General features: G+C 39.9%; 1 protein-coding gene across 1 annotated transcript; it reads right to left on the reverse strand.

Annotated features, from left to right (window-relative positions):
• Positions 1 to 4707: 4707 nt before the first annotated feature.
• LOC106800072 (uncharacterized) lies at positions 4708 to 18126 on the reverse strand. Its single transcript, XM_014790607.2, has 3 exons — positions 17561 to 18126; positions 9662 to 9918; positions 4708 to 5117 (listed from the first exon to the last, which is right to left on the reverse strand). The coding sequence occupies exons 1-3, from the start codon at positions 18124 to 18126 to the stop codon at positions 4708 to 4710; spliced, it is 1233 nt and encodes a 410-aa protein (XP_014646093.2).
• Positions 18127 to 20585: the final 2459 nt, after the last annotated feature.

Raw genomic sequence — 20585 nt, forward strand, 5'->3', positions numbered from 1 at the left:
TTTAACATTCGCAAATCAATCAACGTAATACACCACATTAATAAAATGAAGAACAAAAATCACATGATCATCTCAATAGATGCAGAGAAAGCATTTGACAAGATCCAGCATCCATTTATGATAAAAACTCTGAATAAAATGGGTATAGAAGGAAAGTACCTCAACATAATAAAGACCATATATGAGAAACCCACAGCTAATATCATCCTCAATGGTGAAAAACTGAAAGCTATCCCTCTAAGAACAGGAACCAGACAAGGATGCCCACTGTCACCACTCCTATTTAACATAGTATTGGAAGTCCTAGCCAGAGCAATCAGGCAAGAGAAAGAAATAAAAGGGATCCAAATTGGAAAGGAAGAAGTGAAACTGTCACTATTTGCAGATGACATGATTTTATATATAGAAAACCCTAAAGAATCCACCAGAAAACTTTTAGAAGTAATAAACGAATATGGTAAAGTTGCAGGATACAAAATCAACATACAAAAATCAGTTGCATTTCTGTACACTAACAACGAAGTAGCAGAAAGAGAAATTAAGAATACCATCCCATTTACAATTGCAACAAAAGAATAAAATACCTAGGAATAAACTTAACCAAAGAGGTGAAAGATCTGTACACCGAAAACTATAAAACATTTCTGAAAGAAATTGAAGAAGACACAAAGAAATGGAAAGATATTCCGTGCTCTTGGATTGGAAGAATTAACATAGTTAAGATGTCCATACTTCCTAAAGCCATCTATAGATTCAATGCAATCCCTATCAAAGTTCCAACAACATTTTTCACAGAAATAGAACAAAGAATCCTAAAATTTATATGGAACAACAAAAGACCCCGAATAGCTAAAGGAATCCTGAGAAAAAAGAACAAAGCTGGAGGTATCACACTCCCTGATTTCAAAATATACTACAAAGCTATAGTAACCAAAACAGCATGGTACTGGCACAAAAACAGACACACAGATCAATGGAATAGAATCGAAAACCCAGAAATAAACCCACACATCTATGGACAGCTAATCTTTGACAAAGGAGCCAAGAACATACAATGGGGAAAAGAAAGTCTCTTCAACAAATGGTGTTGGGAAAACTGGATAGCCATATGCAAAAATGAAAGTAGACTCTTACCTTACACCATACACAAAAATTAACTCGAAATGGATTAAAGACTTGAATGTAAGACCTGAAACTGTGAAAGTTCTAGAAGAAAACATAGGCAGTACGCTCTTCGACATCAGTCTTAGCAACATCTTTTCAAACACCACATCTGACCGGGCAAGAGAAACAATAGAAAAAATAAACAAATGGGACTACATCAAACTAAAAGCTTCTGCACAGCAAAGGAAACCATCAACAAAACGAAAAGACAACCTAACAATTGGGAGAAGATATTTGCAAACCATACATCTGATAAGGGCTTAATCTCCAAAATATATAAAGAACTCATGCATCTCAACAACAAAAAAACTACCAACCCAATTAAAAAATGGGCAAAAGACCTGAACAGACATTTCTCCAAAGAAGATATACAGATGGCCAACAGACACATGAAAAGATGTTCAAAATCACTAACTATCAGGGAAATGCAAATCAAAACTACAATGAGATATCACCTCACGCCCGTCAGAATGGCTATAATTAACAAGACAGGAAACAACATGTGTTGGAGAGGTTGTGGAGAGAAGGGAACTCTCATACACTGCTGGTGGGAGTGCAAACTGGTGCAGCCACTATGGAAAACAGTATGGAGATTCCTCAAAAAATCAACGATAGAACTACCATATGATCCAGCTATTCCACTGTTGGGTATTTATCCAAAGAACTTGAAAACACCAATTTGCAAAGGTACATGCACCCCTGTGTTCATTGCAGCGTTATTCACGATAGCCAAGACTTGGAAGCAACCTAAGTGCCCATCAAGGGATGAATGGATTAAAAAGCTGTGGTATATATACACAATGGAATACTACTCAGCCATAAGAAACGATGAAATCCAGCCATTTGTGACAACATGGATGGACATTGAGGGCATGATGCAAAGTGAAATAAGTCAGAGGGAGAAGGTCAAATACCGTATGATTTCCTTCATTAAGTAATAGATAATAACAACAATAAACAAACACATAGGGACAGAGATTGGATTGGTGGTTACCAGAGGGGAAGGGGGGAGGGAGGAGGGTGAAAGGGATAATTGGGTACATGTGTGTGGTGATGGGTTGTAATTAGTATTTTGGTGGTGAACATGATGTAATCTATGCAGAAATAGAAGTACAATGATGTACACCTGAAATTTTTACAATGTTATAAACCAATGTTACTGCAATAAACAAAAATTTAAAATAAAAAAAAAATAGAACAGGGAATCTCAAAACTTGATTCCAAAGCATGACTTTAAGTATGAACTCATAATACTAAACTGCTCCAATGTCACAGATAAAATAAGATAAAATAAAACGTAAGCTTTCTTCTTCCAATCTGAACAGAAAAATTTTGGATATGTACAACCCCCAGTATTATAGTCTACAACTTCCCCCATGATTTCAGAACTTGTGAGATCATGACAATACTCCTAACTCTCCCTTGTCAAATTTAGAGGATATTTCCTCTTACTGTATTTGGTCTTGATTCAAATTAGGTAAGGCAGATTCCAAATGAGTTGTGTAATAAGGGAATTATATCGTTACAGGAAGGTGCCATGTCTCTATGGTTAACATCTTGGCAACATTTCTCTAAAGACGTCTGAGGAAACAAGAAGCAGACTAGTAGTGTCTGAACAAATAATCTTAAACCTGATCAGTTCAGTAGTTTAGGACATTTTTCAGAGCCTGGTAATTGGCTAATCTCATCGTAAGTAAGAAAGATCAAGAGCAGAGGTTCCTAGCAAGGGCCATGTCATAATCTCTTGTAGTATATTTTCAAATTCAAATGCTGGCACCACTCCTGGAGAGTATAACTCTGATGTGCATCCCAGCTGAGAACTACTGAACACCACAAATTAATGCCAATTAAAAATCCTTGAAAAGAGAAAATGAGTTCTGAATTTCCAGCCTCCCAGGGTCAATATATGTTAGAATGTTAAGTGAGGAGAGGTCTGAATTATGAGGAAAACCCTGAGAGACTACTCTCAGAAACATACCACACCATCCAGAGGAGGCATAATTCCTTAAAAATGCAAGGAAATATAGCTCATCAAGTTCTAGTCATTAAATATGTATAGCTATTTACACATCATTCATTCCTTAATAAAGTGGTTAGAAAAAGTACAATGAAATATGCATTTCTTCTCAGCAGAACTAAATGGGAAATATAACTCACTTTGTGATTATAAATTCTGAAACGTTTCTTGTGTGAAATGAATTGAGTATATTAAATTCTTTACAAGAGATTTTCCTTCTTTCACTGGCATGCACTTAGAATTTTGGTTTAACTTTTTCTCCAAAATAGGGCCAACGGTTTTAAGGAGTGTAACGTGTTAAGGATGTAATGTGTTTTTTTTTTTTTTATCTTTAATTTTTTGTTTATTGCAGTAACATTGGTTTATGACATTGTAAAAATTTCAGGTGTACATCATTGTACTTCTATTTCTGCATAGATTACATCATGTTCACCACCCAAATACTAATTACAACCCATCACCACACACATGTACCGAATTATCCCTTTCACCCTCCTCCCTCCCCCCTTCCCCTCTGGTAACCACCAATCCAATCTCTGTCCCTATGTGTTTGTTTATTGTTGTTATTATCTACTACTTAATGAAGGAAATCATACGGTATTTGACCTTCTCCCTCTGACTTATTTCACTTTGCATTATACCCTCAATGTCCATCCGTGTTGTCACAAATGGCTGGATTTCATCGTTTCTTATGGCTGAGTAGTATTCCATTGTGTATATATACCACAGCTTCTTTATCCATTCGTCCCTTGATGGGCACTTAGGTTGCTTCCAAGTCTTGGCTATTGTGAATAACGTAATGTGTTTTAACGAAGAGCTAAAAACATGAGTTAAATCTGTCCTAATTTAGGATAGTAAGACACATACATACATACATGTGCACATACACATACACACATGCACTTTTTTCTGATATCTTAAATTACCTATACTTGATATAACATTTATTTTCCAAGTGATTTCAACGTAGTTATTCTTGTGTCTTCATGTAAAATATAATTGCCTAGTTACTAAGTTATTGATCATGAACACAATAGGGAATGATGCCAATGAATTCTTCTGTGCAGGAAAGTTTATTAGAAAGCACAGAAGCAACAAAACATAAGGTATTCACTCCAGGAGAAAATACAAGGTGTACCTGTACCCCCAGGTCTGAGGGTGTCAAATCAGCGCCCCGCAGGGGCTGCAGATCGTGTCCATCTTGATGGAAGGGTAATCTACAGCCCCAACGTGATAAGGAAGAATGAGAACTTTAGAGGATTGGTACAGTTTCTTAGCTGGTGGATTGCAAATTAATTCATATTTGGTGCCAATATTGAAAGGAAAATATAGCAAAGGAGAAAGTTTAAAATGAACCAGAATGTGCTCACAGTCAGTGGGACGGTGGTGGGCTCCTTGGAATCACGAGGCCCAACCCGTTGAATGACATCAACCAGACTCTGTGTGTCCTAATGGTCAACACAAAAGGAGGATCTACATCTGTGAAGACATGAGTAAACGGAGATGGTGGTCACGGGGCAGGGGGCTCAGCAGCAAGAGGAGGGGCAGCACACAGGGCGGGGGCAGGTGGAGATGACACAAGTAGGGCGATAGCAAGTGATGTGGCAGGAGACCCGGCCACAGACTGGGTGGAGGCAGCAGGAGGGGCGGCAGCAGCTAGACACACTGCAGCTGGGGTGGCAGCAGGTGGTCTGGCAGCAGCTGGGACGGCAGCAGGTGGGCTGGCAGCACACAGACGGGCAGCACTGGGGCCTGCGGCAGCTGGACACACTGCAGCTGGGGCAGCAGCAGGTGGTCCTACAGCAGGTGGTCTGGTAGCAACTGGGGGGGCAGCAGGTCTCCTGGCAGAGGCCTTGGCCACAGCCCTGGTCAGAACAGACGGAGCCACAACAGGAGCTGACCATGGTGTCGGAGGTTGGAGGTTCTGGGTGGGTTTCTAGTAGAGTGAGGTTCTTAAGTCTGGGAATCTCCTTGGCTCACATCCCTCTTTATACCCTGCTAAAGGGCTGCTATCACCATGTCATTATTTCCTTGTTATTGTTTACTTTACTGGAAAACTTCATCATTTAATTACATAATTGTGTGTTTCTAGTTAAATAGTCCAAAATGGAGAAAATAACTTAGCATTTCCTTTTCCTGGTGTACTCCCATGTTGCCAATTGAAAGATTTGTCACATCTCTTCCTTAGTGGGTGACCACTTTGTTTCTGGTGGTTGTAGTGTCTTTTACAATGCACTCGTCACATGACTCTGACGCTTTTTTTTTTTTTTGGTAAGGAAGATTAGCCCTGAGCTAAGATCCATGCCCATCTTCTTCAACTTTATATGGGAGACGCTTGCCACAGCATGACTTGATAAGCAGTGTGTAGGTGTGCGCCTGGGATCCGAACCCGAGAACCCCAGGCCATGCCCCATGCCTGAAGCAGAGCATGCGAACTTAAACACTATGCCACCGAGCTGGTCCCTGACTTTTTTTTTTTTTAATATGACATTTCCTCCTATCTGACACTACTCCCTGAAAATCATGGAGAATGGTTCTTATAATGCTAAAATATCTTTTGTTGTCAAAGATGAGGGGCACATGTGCTGGTCTGGTGAAATTCTGGAAAGAAATTAGAAAGAAAGACCCATCTGGGGGGAAAGTGTCTCATCTATAATGAGGATGACTGTGAGCCTCTGTGGGCATCTTGGATGGTCAGGGAGATGGTTGGACCCCCAGGAAGTTTCAAGCTCTGTGCCAGATCTTATTCCACTGTCTCAAGCTGCAGCACTTAGCAATGACTCACTGCTTTTAAGTAGTAAAAACACATTATTGCTGTACTTCTTCCAGGATAGGCATTAAGAGAGGGAAGTTTTGGTTTATCTTCTGATTGTCAAACTTGCACAGTGGATATTTCATTACAGAAGCATTCATTATATGTAAACAGTATTTAGGATTATTAAGCTTCGATAACACATATCCAAGCCATTCTGTTGGCTACAATGGGGGCGTAACAGATAAACCCTCATGTCTTTCCTGTAGGTACTTGAATAAGACACATGCGTAGGAAGTGGAGTTTGGCAACAATTGAAAGAATGACAGTTACTTTCGTTAAAGAACTAAAATCGAAATATATACTATGTGGATAAGTTCCATATACCCTCAGTGAAAGGTGAGGAAATTCTAACATCTATCATTTATGAAGTGTTCACTATGTACCAGGCATTATGCTGAATATATTTATTTTTTAATCTTTAATGCAACCCTATAAAGTAGTGTATATTCTTAATGCTATTTTAGTGGAAAAGACAAAAGGAGCATAGAGAAGTTAAAAGAATAAAAAAACTCGTGCAAGATTAAACAGAAAATAAGCTTGTCTTAGTCTTAGACTAGTCAAGGAAGGGGTGAAAAAAACTTGCAAGAGTTTGCTGAAGCTCTTTCATTTTGCTGGAATGTTTCTTTTTCATCTCTGCAAACTCCTATTCATCTCTCAAAACCCAGCTGAAATGCTTCCCCCTCAATGATATAATTATATCATTCCTGACAAACTACCCCATTCATATATAATTCTTCCATGCCTTGTGCTCTAATTTAGCACACTCACAGTTATTTGTTTCTGTCCTTCCCCCATTCCAATGCAGATACCCTGAAGGTATGAGCTATGACATTTTGTTACCATGGTGCTCTGCTGGGACAGAGCACACTAGTGATAAATGTTTGTTGAGTGAATGAAGGTTTTTTGATGCCATGGGGGCATATCATGGTCCTTTAAAAATATGTATCTTTTGACTGATGGAGAAAAGAGGGAGAAACATTCCAAACAAAGGGCTCCTAGTTACAGTTGAGGAAAGTCACATTTATTTATGTGGTAAGTAACGTGTCATCTGATTAATAATGTATGTGGAAAGTTGTGGAAGTTAAGATTCGATCTATGGAATGACTCTTGTTGTTTACAGATAACCATAGATACTGTGCTTAGTACACTTGCCTACGTTCACACACAGAACAGATAGGAAGGAGATAAACACCAAATGGTAACACTGGTTCTCCTTAACCTCCTGACTTCCCAGTTTTGCTCTTTTTGCTGGAAATAACCACTATGACTGGTTTGATGTCAATCAGCCAAAAGTATCTGCTGAACATCTATTGTCTTAGCTTGAATTCCAACCAAAGCCGACTGTGAGACAAAGACATGAGCACAAGTAGTTTACTTGGGAGGTGTTCCTGGGAAGCGGAAGGAAGGAAGTGGAGGAAAGTAGACAGGAGAGGAAGAAAAACCCAGAAAGTTTGCATGCATGATGGCGTTACCACTGTGGGCAACTGGGGAAGAAAGCTGGGGACATGCCTGAGGCCGGAGGTAGTTAGCGGCCGTGAGCATATGCCTGGAAAATCCCAGAGAATCAACTGAGGCCTAATGCTAACAGCAAGGTCGGACACAAGGCAGACTCATAAAATCAATAGATTTCTTATGCACCAGCAATATTCCTCTGTAAAATGTAAAGGAAAAAACGTACTCACAGTTCTCAACAATAAACATAAAAAAATATGTCAGTAAATCTGCTAAGCACTACACTTGGCCTGTATGGAGGAAAGCCTGAACATCTCCTGAAGGACATAAAATATTCTTTGAATAAACGTCTGAACAAGAAATGTCCAGGCAAAGCCAGGTTTGTGAATAAATACATAGGTGTGATATAAATGCATTTAATAAGGATGTACCTCCATTGTAACAGTGCGTCTTCATGGGACTGGCAAAGACTAATGAAGGGAACTCACTTCTGATCACATGCTTTTGTGTTATTTAAATTTTTAAAAAGCCTGTGTTTGTGTATAAGTGATATAAAAGTCCGTTGGAAAGAATCATTTTGATTTATATAAAATTCACAACTTTCTCTGTTGATTCAGTTAAATATGTATTCTGCTATTAGGTTTATAGTCCTACTTATCATGCACTAAAAGATTAAAAGTACATTTCAGTTAATCATTCCAGCTCTCCAATTAGCTATCATGAATTCCATATTGGTTTGGGGGACAGTTTGGGTTCTCTGGAAGCAGACACTGAGATGGAGGTTGGCAGGCAGGAGCTTTGTTGAGGGGCGCTCTTGGGATTAACACCTGTGGAAGGGAAGGGAATGAAGCAGGATTGGACACGGAGAAATCAAACTGCGATACAGTCTCGGTAGAGGTCTCAGCTGACTCTCCTGAGAGTGACCCCGGAAAGGGGTCTCTTGGCCAAAAACTCAGCAATACATCTGAACTTCCACCAGGCCTGCTCCATTCATTTACATCACCTGCCTGGCGCTGAAGCCAGCCCCTCTATAAGGCGGAATAAATCCTCCCCTGAAGCTCTGACTGTCAGAATAAAGCAGAACCATGGTGTATGTGGAGGAAGGATTCATTGCATGTGACTCTAAGTAGAAAGTACATAGACTTTGCTAAGCTATCTATTGGCTGCTTTTATGGGTTAAAAAAACTGAAAGCTGATATATTTTAAAAATCATGAATTGTGATCAATCTTTCCAAAACTTTTCCCTGTTGCTATATTCATGGTGTTCCATGATGTTAGTTTCACTCTTTTTTTATGAAGACAAGAAAATGATTAGCTGATTTGCCTGAGACTAAAATGACTTTCTAGAGAAAACTAGGCAGTGACCAATGCCATTTGGCCTCTACTGGAGGTTGACTAATTTGTGCTGACAGGTGTTGGCAAAATATGATTACCCAGGACCCAAATATAAAACCTTTGAAAAAAGAGAGTAACAGGGGCCGACCGTGTGGCGTAATGGTTAAGTTCGCACACTCCACTTTGGCGGTCCGGGGTTCCCAGGTTCAGATCCCGGGCGTGGACAGGTGCACTGCTTGTCAAGCCATGCTGTGGCGGCGTCCCATATAACGTAGAGGAAGATGCGCACGGATGTTAGCCGAGGGCCAATCTTCCTCAGTAAAAAGACAAGGATTGGCAACGGATGTTAGCTCAGGGCTGATCTTCCTCACAGAAAAAAAAAAAAAGAAAGACAGAGAGAGAAAGAGAGTAACAATCACATTCAATTTTCAGTTCCAATAGAAAGAGATTTATTTTGGTACATGGAAATAACAAGATATAAGAAAATATTTGCAAAGGAGTACACAGAAAGACTTCATTGGACTTCCATGTCAGAGGGGTTAAAATCTGTGGCCCCACAAGTGATGGAGACAATCTTTAAATTCCTTGAGCATGAAGAATGGATGCCCTGAAGGCAAAGGGAGGAAAGTTGTGGGTATTTAATTTATTAGGAAATTCTAAATGAATTCATTTGGAAGGAAGGGAGTTTGGACAGAAGTTGGAATGAGGACACAGAATTAATAGGACTGGGGTTTGCTTGTGGGACTCAAGAGATCAATTCTCTTAAGCACTCCACATTTTTGAAAAGGAGGGTCTGCATCTGTGGGGAGGGAGGCAGTGAGGAAGTGCTGTGTTCAAAGCAGAGATTCAGCAGCAAGGGGAGGGGCAACACACGGGACGGGGGCAGGTGGAGATGACACAGGTGGGGCGATAGCAAGTGGTGTGGCAGGAGACCCGGCCACAGACTGGGCGCAGGCAGCAGCGGGGACGGCAGCAGCTGGAGCCACAGCAGCTGGGGTGGCAGCAGGTGGTCCTGCAGCAGGTGGTCTGGCAGCAGCTGGGGCGGCAGCAGGGCTCCTGGCCACAGCCTTGCTCAGGGCAGAGGGAGCCACAACAGGAGCTGACCATGGTGTCAGAGGGCTGAAGCTCTGGGTGGCTTTCCAGGAGAGAGAGGTTCTGGAGCGTGATCTCTCCTTGCCCTCTGTCATTTTTACACCCTGCTGAGGGCTATTGTGACCATGTGCAGGACTCTTCTTGTTGTTGATTGTCCTAATGGAAAATCAGTTAGTCTTAGTAAATTATACAACTGTGTTTATCTGGTAAATATTCCTATAAACAAAAAACGCACCATTTCCTTTTCCTGTTATTATGAGCTATCTGATTTGGTTACAGCCAAATAAATCAGCTCCCATATTCCTTCCCTTGTCTGATATGTCTTTAGAGTAGACCTAGTATATGATGTTGTTTCACTGGATTTCACATGTGTTAATTCTTCGTTCATGTATTTCACTCCAGGATAATATGTTGAGAATGGATTTTGTGATGACTAAATCTCCTCTGCTGTCAAAGAGGTTAAGAGCAAGTCACAGGAAATGCTGGTAGGAATGGTAGGAATAGGATGAAAGACCCATCTTGGAGGAAGGGCAGTCACTTGTGTGCAATGAGGAACACTGTGATTCCTTTGGATTTCCTAGATGGTCAGTGAGGTGCAAAGGATCAAAACAAAGTTCCTATCTGTTTTGTCTTATTGAATCTGTTCAATTTGAAACAGTTACAATGCAATGATTCACTACTTTTAAGTAGTAAAAATGCATTGGCATGATTTGTCCTTTTTAAAATTATTAAATTATTGTTGACGTATTCTTCAGAGATAGGGTATCATAAGGGAGTATTTTTTATCTTATTTTGGTAGGTCAGCATACCCAATGGAATATGTATAATTAAATATTTTCTTATATTCTGAGCTATTGCCTCTCAACAAGATATATTTGAGATATTTTGCTTGATATAAATGAGATATAGGGGTTAATCTTTAATCTCTGTCCCATAGACACTTGAATAAGACAAAGGAGACACATGCATAGGAGTTTGGCACTAATTAGAGCACTATGTGATTAGTAAACAAAATAATTATGTATTTAAATCCATATACTTCTTATGAAATATGAGATAATACTAATAGTTACTATTTTTGAGTGTCTACTGTGTGTCAGGAATTTTCTGAGTTCTCTCTAATTGTTATCTTGCTTACACTTCACAAGGACTCTATGAGGTAGACACAATTTTTCTGAATTCTTTAGACATGAAGTCACTGAGGCTTAGACAGATTGAAGTCACACTGAAGTCAGTAGGGAAGGTGGTTCTCTCCTAGAATCTTCAAAGAAGGTATGAAGAACAGTAAACCCATGTCATTTCTCATGCTGTTTCATTTGTGTAAATATACTTTCTCCCTTGTCAACTCAGCAAACTCGTGTTCATACTCAAATGTCCAGTCCAGATACCAACTCATCTCTAATATCTTTCTTGACATCTACCCCATTCAAAATGAACTCTTCCCTCCCTCTTGTTCCCAAATATGCCTGTGGTCTAGGGTATCACACTTTATCATAATTGGTTTATATCTCTATTTCCCATCTTTCTGTATACCCCCTGAGGTCAGAGACTGTCTTATTCACATTTATAAATATGGTGCCTAGCAATTGCACTGAGTGAATGTGGGATTTATTGAAAACATGGGGCATTTATTCACCCTATAACATACTATAGATAATCTAGATGGATGGAGAAGAGAAGAAAGAACATTCACATAGGGACAGAGATTGGATTGGTGGTTACCAGAGGGGAAGGGGGGAGGGAGGAGGGTGAAAGGGATAATTCGGTACATGTGTGTGGTGATGGGTTGTAATTAGTATTTTGGTGGTGAACATGATGTAGTCTATGCAGAAATAGAAGTATAATGATGTACACCTGAAATTTTTACAATGTTATAAACCAATGTTACTGCAATAAACAAAAAATTTAAAAAAATAAAAAGAACATTCAGGCAATGGAGACATGATAGAATGAAAGTATATTTTTGGCTTTTGATGGAACAAATGACTTGTCTGGATGGTGTGTGTAGGAGAGTAGAGAAATATAGTACTCCATTGATAGAATGAGAAGAATGTAAGGATATTCTTGAATTTATACAAAGAAAGGGGATATCATATCATCACACAGTTGGGAGAAAAGTGTGAGCACATATCTAGGCTTTTAAAATATTATTTGGCTGGGGGTGGGTGGAGTGACAGGAAGCAAGAAGAAAGTTTAGGTGGTGGTTGCAGTCTGGCAGTGAGAGATGAATGCCTGTTTAGGTGGGTGACAATGATGTGGTAAGGAAGATATTGATGCAATATTTCAAGGAAAGTCAACCGGAACCACTTACAGAATGGGCAATAGCGGTATCAGGAGACCTCATCATTGAAGAAGGCTCATAATTTAATATTTTTTCAGTTGTATATACACACATTTTGCACTTAAATTCTGATAGCAAAAAGACAATCATTTGTAATAAAAATTACATAGAAAAAATACCATAAATAAAGTAAAAAGACAAATGACAAATGAATACAAATATTTGCAATATATACCAAAGATAAAGGGTTAAGGGCCTTAATATATAAAGCACTTTTAAAATTAGATTAGCAAAAAGGCCAAAAGTCTGATGGAAAAATAAAATGAAATCATTCTTCACCATATAAAGATATCCAATCTCATGCATAAGAATAGAAATGAAATAATATGGAATACCACTTCTCACCTGTGAGACTGTCAAAAATTTAGACTTTGACAGTATTGTCTAATAGCGACACTATGTGGAAATAGGCATGCTCATAGTTTTCTCTTGAAGATTTGACAACAAGCAGCATTATTCTTTGACTCAGCTATCCCAATTCTGTAAATTATCCAAAAGGTACTCAGGCAAAAATAGGAAGAGATGTTACACAAGATTATTCACAGCGGTGCTATTTGTAAAAACAAAACAACAACGATGAAAACCAGATACCACCCAGGGGTCCTTCAACAGGGTCCTGGGGAATAAACTGCTGCATTCCCCAGGGTGGAGTATGATTTAGTGGTAAAAAGGGATGAGGAGTCTCTCTATATGTTGCCGTGAAGTAATCCCCAGGATATGTTGTTCAGAGACAATAAAGCAGATGAAGAAAAGTGTCTGTGGTGTTCTACAATGTGTCTAAAAACAAGGGAACAAATATAGAAAATATATTTGCTTACATTACATTATTTTTTTAATAATGAAAGAATAAAGAGAGAGGAGATGAGAAAACAAGAAAGAGGGGCTTACACTTCCAGCCGAGATGGACTAACAGCGGTTGGATTTACCCTCCTGCCTGAAACAACTGAAAAGGCAGGCAAAAATAAGTTAAACAATGGTTTTAGACGTTGGCCATTAGGCAGGGAAGAAAACGGGCGCATTAGAGAAAGGAAACAAATGAGGTGATCCTTCGGGTTGCCTCAGTTTATTTGTTGAAGAGAGTTTCTGGGGTGCAGCTCCGGGAGAGAGAACCAGATAGAGCCAGGTAGTCATCCTGACTTGAGGAGATGGAGGTGAGATGAAGGAGGCCAAGATAGCTGGAATTCACAGGGCAGAGTAGCAGAGAGGAGAGAGTTACAGAGAACCACAGAGATCTGCAGAAGGTCCACCTGAGTCTTCAGCTGAGTACTGATGAGGGCGTGTGTGTGAAGAAATTACCTAAGGACAGAGAACCCAACCCCATAAAAGGCAGAGGGAACAATCCTTGGAGCTGACACAGGGCCAGAAATAGTACATACTCCCATACGCCGGAGTGAAAAACCTCATAATTCTCGGTTCATTGGTTAGAGGCCTCTGAAGAATATTGTCTCAGGAGTGGGGCAGATTTTTCCCTAGACTGAAAGCTGCTCCGGCCCCACCTCACACAGCTTATAAGCAAGTCTTGAAAGGATCAAACTGTTAAGTCAACTTAATTGGATCCCAGAACAAGCAATTAATTGGACTCCAACAAAATAAAAAATTTTTACTCTTCAAAAGATACTATTTAGGAAGTAGAAAGGTAAGCCACACACTTGGAGAAAATACTTACAAAATGTATATCCAACATGATTTGTATATAGAACATGTAAAGAACTCGTACCACTCAATAATGAGATAAACAACACAACAAAAAATGGGCAAAAGATTCGAACAGACATTCACCAAAGAAAATATACAAATGGCAAATAAACCCATGAAAAGACGTTTAACATCATTAACCATTAAGGAAATTCAAGCTAAAACCACAATGAGATAACATTGTACACTCTCTGGAATGGTTAACATTAACAAGACTGACCTTACCAAGAGCTGGTGGTAATGTGAAGCCATTGGAACTCTCATACAAAGAAGGAACATAAAATGGCACAACCACTTTGTAAAACAGTTTGACAGTTTCTTGAGATAAAGATACACCTACCATGTGACCTACCCATTCCACTCTAAAGTATTTACCCGAGAGAAATAAATGCGTAAATCCACAAAGACTTGTTTGCAAATGTTCTTGGTGACTTTATTTGTAAAAGAAAAAAATCTGGAAACAAGTGTCCACCAGCAGATGAATGGATAAACAAATGTGGTATGTCCATACGATGACTACTTTTCAGTCATAAAGAGAAATGAACTGGTGATACACGACAATGTGAATCTCAGTGTAATTATGCTGAATGAAAAGCCAGACAGAGTACACAATATAGGACTCCATTTATATAAAATTCTAAAATGTGTAAACAAATTTATAGTGACAGCAAATCAGTAGTTGCCTGGGGGAGGGGATGGGAAGGAATTACGAAGGGGGCGAGGGATGTTCATTATCTTAATGGCGGTGTTGGTTTCATGAGTATATATCAAAACATCAAATTGTACACTAAGTATATGCAGTTTTTGTATATCAGGTATACCTTAATAAAGCTGGGAAGAAAAGAAAAAAATAATGGAAGTATCAACCGTAATTTTTTTTTCAAATTGACCAAGAGAAGGTGGAGTGGATGAGGAGGAGAAGACAGGGATAGAAGCTAAGTTTCTTTGAATATCCCTTGTTCTGTAGCTTTGACTTTAGACCCATGTAAATATTTTAAATAATTATAAAAAGCAATTAAAAATTTGAAAATCTCTCAAAATCACTAAAACAACAATAACAAAGGAGTCTAACTGTATATCGAGGCATAACTTCAGAAAAGCAACTACTCCAGGATGAAAAAAATAAATAAATAAATAAATAAAACAACTGAAAAATGAACTTAAGCTTGTTTTCAGTAACCATATTGCTGTTATTAGTACATTCATGCATTGCTTAACCATGGGGACACTTCTGAGAAATGGTTGTTAGGCAATTTTGTCTTGCAAACATTATAGAATGTACTTACACAAACCTAGATGGTATAGGCTACTATACCTCTAGGCTGTATGGTACTCATTTTATGGGACCACCCTTGTATATGTGGTCGATCATTGACCAAAACATCATTATGTGGTACATGACTGTATTGGTAATGTTATTCTGAGACTGTTGGGCAAACATAGAATAAAGAAAATGAGTAATTACATTGGTGTTACTGAGAATTAGTATTTTTGGCATGGGAGAAATGAGATTTATAAGTAAGATATATGAGGTTAAGTAAAAATCTTGTCATTCTCAGTAGAAACTCATGACATGGTTTATCATTTAAATATATATTTTCTAGTTGTGAACATTGAAAAACCTGAAAGAAAAGGACTTAGTAATAATAAACATTCTCATATTTCAATTTATGGTCTCAATTACAGTTTTCTCCTTAAAGGAACTGGAGCTCCTTGGAGAAATGGTTGTTTAGAAGTTTGGGGAAGGAAATGTACAAATGAGTCTGGAATATCTTGTTATATCAAAAAAACAAGGAAATCTTGCAAGACTGCTAGATTCATGTCAAAAGGACTCGAAGGCCAACTTGAAGTTGCTTATCTGAGCATCAGTAAAGATATGAACTGGAATGGATTGGTATACCATCAAGTACATTGAAATCCATGAGTTCGTATTGGCACAAATTTAAAAAATAACACCTCTTTGGTCACCTTTGGAGGATGCAAACTGGTAAACAAAGGGAAAGAATCAAGCATTTATTTCGCCTTTCCTGTACATACTATTCCTCAGGATAACCAAATGTTGATGAGGGGACGTTTCTCTTCATGGAATTATTCCAGCTAATAAAAGGTGGAGGAATTACAGAATTGCCATATCACAATTTTGCTATACCTAATGAAATAATGGTTCTAGGCAATGGTCATCAACAGCTGCGAACATCACAAAAAGAGACAATCGGACAATGTGTGCCTCCTAACGGAAAAGCACACCACTATCTATGAAGCAGTCTCTGAGTCCTGCAGACCTTTTGGGGTGCAGTCTCCCATTAGCAGGTTCAGCAATTCTCTGGGTGCTTTGTGTTGTAACTTAACTCTAGTTATTGGTGACAAAGAGAGGTGGGAGAAGATAGTGAGGGTAGCTTGTGCTGTCTTTTAAGACTGAAGCTTCTGCGTCGTCTTCAGGAATGGAGGTGGCACTAAATGTTAACAGGGAAATTGGATCACCTCTGCAAGCCCAGAGAGTTCAGGAAAATTTGGGGGCTCAAGATCTTCAAGTGCATCAATCCAGATGCCCCCTGTCCCATATCTCAGGGTCCCATTCTTTCTCAGTTAGGGCCCCGGCCTTGACAGGGCAGAGCTGCCTAGGCTGACAGAATGACCACCTCAGGAGCTCTGCTACTCTTATGATTAAGTCCTAGGCTTGGTCCTCAGCTTTATCTGCTCTCGAGCTGCAGGAGATGAGAGTCCCTGTCTATGCTGCCAATGAAACCTCTGGCTTATGCATCTATCCTTTAATTTCTGATTTATCACCCTCCGCCTTTCATTATGTTTTCCCAAATCATCAATTGCTCCCTGCTACAGACATCCAATTCCATTACCCTTATAATTACTAACTGCGTCCACAAATATGCAATATGGAAAAGATGTTGTCCCATAGAGCATTAACTGTTTATAGGTTTTCCAAAAAGTTTTTCTCTAATTTTTATGTATGAATTCCTGAGAATATCAAGTTTCTCTAAGAACTAAAGAGACTGCCAGTGAAGTCTAAGTTGTGACTAAGGTGCCTCAGCATCTATTGTAAAATTGACAAAGCCATGTTGTCTGTGCTACAAGTATAGGTAAAATACAGTTGTCCAGACTGCAGAGGAAATATTAAAGAAGAGTATCATCACACTGAATCTTCATACAGAAAAGTAGTGGTTTATTTCGGCATAGGGTTATAATAGAGAAAAAATGGGGGAATAAGAATTACAAAAGACAATTTTCATTGCACAATCAAGAGAGAGACTATAAAAATCTGTAGCATAGAAATACTGAAGTCAGACTTCAGCTCCTTGAGCTTGATGGCCTGGTGCCCAAAAGTTAAGAAGGAGAATTGGGGGAGAATTTGTCAATACAACAGTTGGTATGTTACAAGCAAATTCACACTTGGGCGAGAGGGAGAGGCCCAGAAGAAGCAGAATTTGGACGCGGGCCACAATGTGCTCACAGTGTTAGTGGGCCTGCGGTAGGCTCATTAAATTCATGAGACCCAACTCAGTCGAGCAACATCAACCCCACTCCATGTGTCCTAATGGTCAGCACAAAAGGAGGGTCTACAATGTGAGGACAGAGGTAAACAGAGATGGTGGTCACAGGGCAGGGGGCTCAGCAGCAAGGGGAGGGGCAGCACATGGGACGGGGGCAGGTGGAGATGACACAGGTGGGGCGATAGCAAGTGGTGTGGCAGGAGACCCGGCCACAGACTGGGTGCAGGCAGCAGGAGGGGCGGCAGCAGCTGGAGCCACAGCTAGAGGGCTGGCAGCAGCTGGAGATGCTGCAGGGAGGGGGACAGGAGCTGGAGATGCTGCACTGGGGCCTGCAGCAGCTGGACACACTGCAGCTGGGGGGAGAGCAGGTGGGCTGGCAGCAGCTGGAGATGCAGCACTGGGGCTTGCAGAAGCTGGACACACTGTAGCTAGGGCGAGAGCAGGTGGTCTGGCAGCAGCTGGAGATGCGGCACTGGGGCCTGCAGCAGCTGGACACAGTGCAGCTGGGGCGAGAGCAGGTGGGCTGGCAGCAGCTGGGGTGGCAGCAGCTGGAGAGGCAGCACTGGGGCCTGCAGCAGCTGGACACACTGCAGCCAGAGGGAGAGCAGGTGGGCTGGCCGCACACAGGCTGGCAGCAGCTGGGGCGGCAGCAGGTCTCCTGGCCACAGCCCTGCTCAGAGCAGACGGAGCCACAACAGGAGCTGACCATGGTGTCAACGGAAGGAGCGGGGTCCACAAGTGGGTAGCAGTGGGTTTCACAAAAGTGGTTTCTTGAGTTTGAGTGTCTCCTTACCCCTGTCCCCTTTTATACTCTGCCGAGTAGCTGATGTTACTGTGAGCAACACTCTTTCCTTGTTGTTTTTCCTTCTGGGAATTCAATTAATATTATTAAGTTACTAATTGTGTTTATCAGGTTAAACATGCCAGTATCTAAGAAAAGCATCATTTCCTTCAACAGTGTTATGATTCATTGAATCTTGTTAATCCAGGTGAAACCACTTTCCTGTTTCTTCCTCTGCCTAATGTGTCTTCCAAGTTGGGGCTATCATATGATATTCTATTACTGAGTTTTTACATGTGTCACTTTTTTCCTTTTCTTTTATATGACTCTGTGACAATATTTTGAGGATGAATATCACAAGGCCAAGTCTATTTTTAAGCCAAAGTGGAAAAATGCATGCTACTGTCAGGTGGAGTGCTGATAAGGAAATGGGAGGAAAGACTCATCATTGGGGTTACATACATACAATGGGGGGATCTGCGATATGGGGGGACTTGTGGACATTATACTTCTGTACAATGAGGGGAGACTGGGATCTGTTTCCTGGATGATCAGAGAGTCAGGAGGTTACAAAAGACGTTCCAATCTCATTGTAACCACTCTATCTCAAGAGTTTGTTTCTGTTTGCTTGTTTTTTGCTGAGGAAGATTTGCCCTGAGCCACCATCCGTGCCAATCTTCCTCTATTTTTTAGCATGTGGGCCACCAGCACAGCATGGCCACTTTATCCCCCAGGAATCTTCACATATAATATGCTAAAGGTGAGTGGGTTTGACCTATCTTTTGATAGGCCAACATATGCAACGCATTCTGCGTCATATAGAAGATTTCATTTAAACCATCTTTCTCTTGTACACTTTCAATAATCTGAATTCAAGTCATTCTGCTTAGATAAAGAGGATATAAACAGATAAGCCGTACTCTGTCCTATAGGCACTTAAATAAGATACATTAACAGCCAAGATTTTGGCAAATATTCAAAGCATCAAGAGATTAGGGTCCAAAACAAGCATTAAGTATTTAAGTCCCATGTACTTTCAGTGAAAAATGAGATAATATAGACAGCTGCTATTTGTGAGTGCTTGCCACGTGCCAGATATTCTGCTGAATGCTTTGTAATTATTGTTTTGATCTTTCTTCTCAAAGAACAACGAGGTACTCAATGTTCTCTTAGAGTCACATAGAAGTGAGTTAAGATTGTTAGATCCTGTAATAGTCTGTGAAGTGTGAGCAGTACTAACTGCTCACCTTTTATTGTGCTCTTATATCTCCTTAGAGCGTTCCTTCTCTCACATCAGCTCAGAAATTTCTTATTTTTCCTTTAAGTTCCAGCCCAGCTGCCTCCACGTCCCTTCTGTTTTCCTTGACATACCTTTATTTAAACCTCATCTGCTCCTCCTTCATGCCTGATGTCACATTGTGGAACACTCAGACTTCACACATCTGACTCTACCCTAAATGAATTTGCTGTCTGTCTCCAGCTGGATGGTAAACACTTGAGGTGGACTCTTGAACCATATCTTGTTATCATCAAGCATGGAATGGAATACTCCATCAGTGTTTTCTTTTTATTTCTAGGAATCTCTTCTTAAATTTAAATTTTTGAATTATGCAAAGTAATTATGATTTCAAAATAAATTCTACAAAGTGAAGCGTCTTTAAGGAAGTCTTGCTTCTACTCCTGTTCCTTCTGTGTGTGCCCTCCCTCCCCCACAGATAGTCGAATTTATAATCTAAGGTTTTCCTGCCAACTGCTATTTTAAATATAAATGTATTTGTGTTTGCATATTTGTAGCTCTTTTGCTGCTAAGATAAATGGTTGTATACTAACACACTTTGCTCCAACTTGCTTTTTTTCACTCAACAGTTGATCCCAGAGCTCACTTCACAGCAGGGTGTTCAGATAGTCTTCATTGCATTTTCAGCCACAAAGAAGTCCACTCTGTGGACGTAATATAGCTTGTTCAGCCAGTCCCCTATTGATGGACATTCGGGTTGTTTCCAGGCTTTCACTATTAAAATAGTATTGTGCCCTGAAAACAAGCAAGTGTTTTTTTTTTTTTTTGAGGGGGGTGGTGGTTGAGAGTTCATTGCACATCTATAAGATCTACTTTATTGATTTTGTTTAGGTATTTCATATTCTTATTAATTTTTCTCCACATGTTCTCTCTTTAAATACAAAGTGTGTTCAAGTCTTCAGTTATTTGTTTCTTTCTTTTTTATTCTCACATCACCTGTAGTTTCTGTTTCTGAAGTTTAGCTGTGCAGTTATATTTTCATGGTGGCCTTTACCATAATAAACTATCGCACCCTGTCTCCCGTAATGCTTGGTGTGTGACTCTGACTTGTTTGATATCAAAATTGTGGCCCCTGCTTTCTTTCATTTGC

This window comes from Ceratotherium simum, chromosome 16 (assembly GCF_057802395.1).
Source record: "Ceratotherium simum simum isolate JZ-2026a chromosome 16, ASM5780239v1, whole genome shotgun sequence".
NCBI lineage: Eukaryota > Metazoa > Chordata > Mammalia > Perissodactyla > Rhinocerotidae > Ceratotherium > Ceratotherium simum.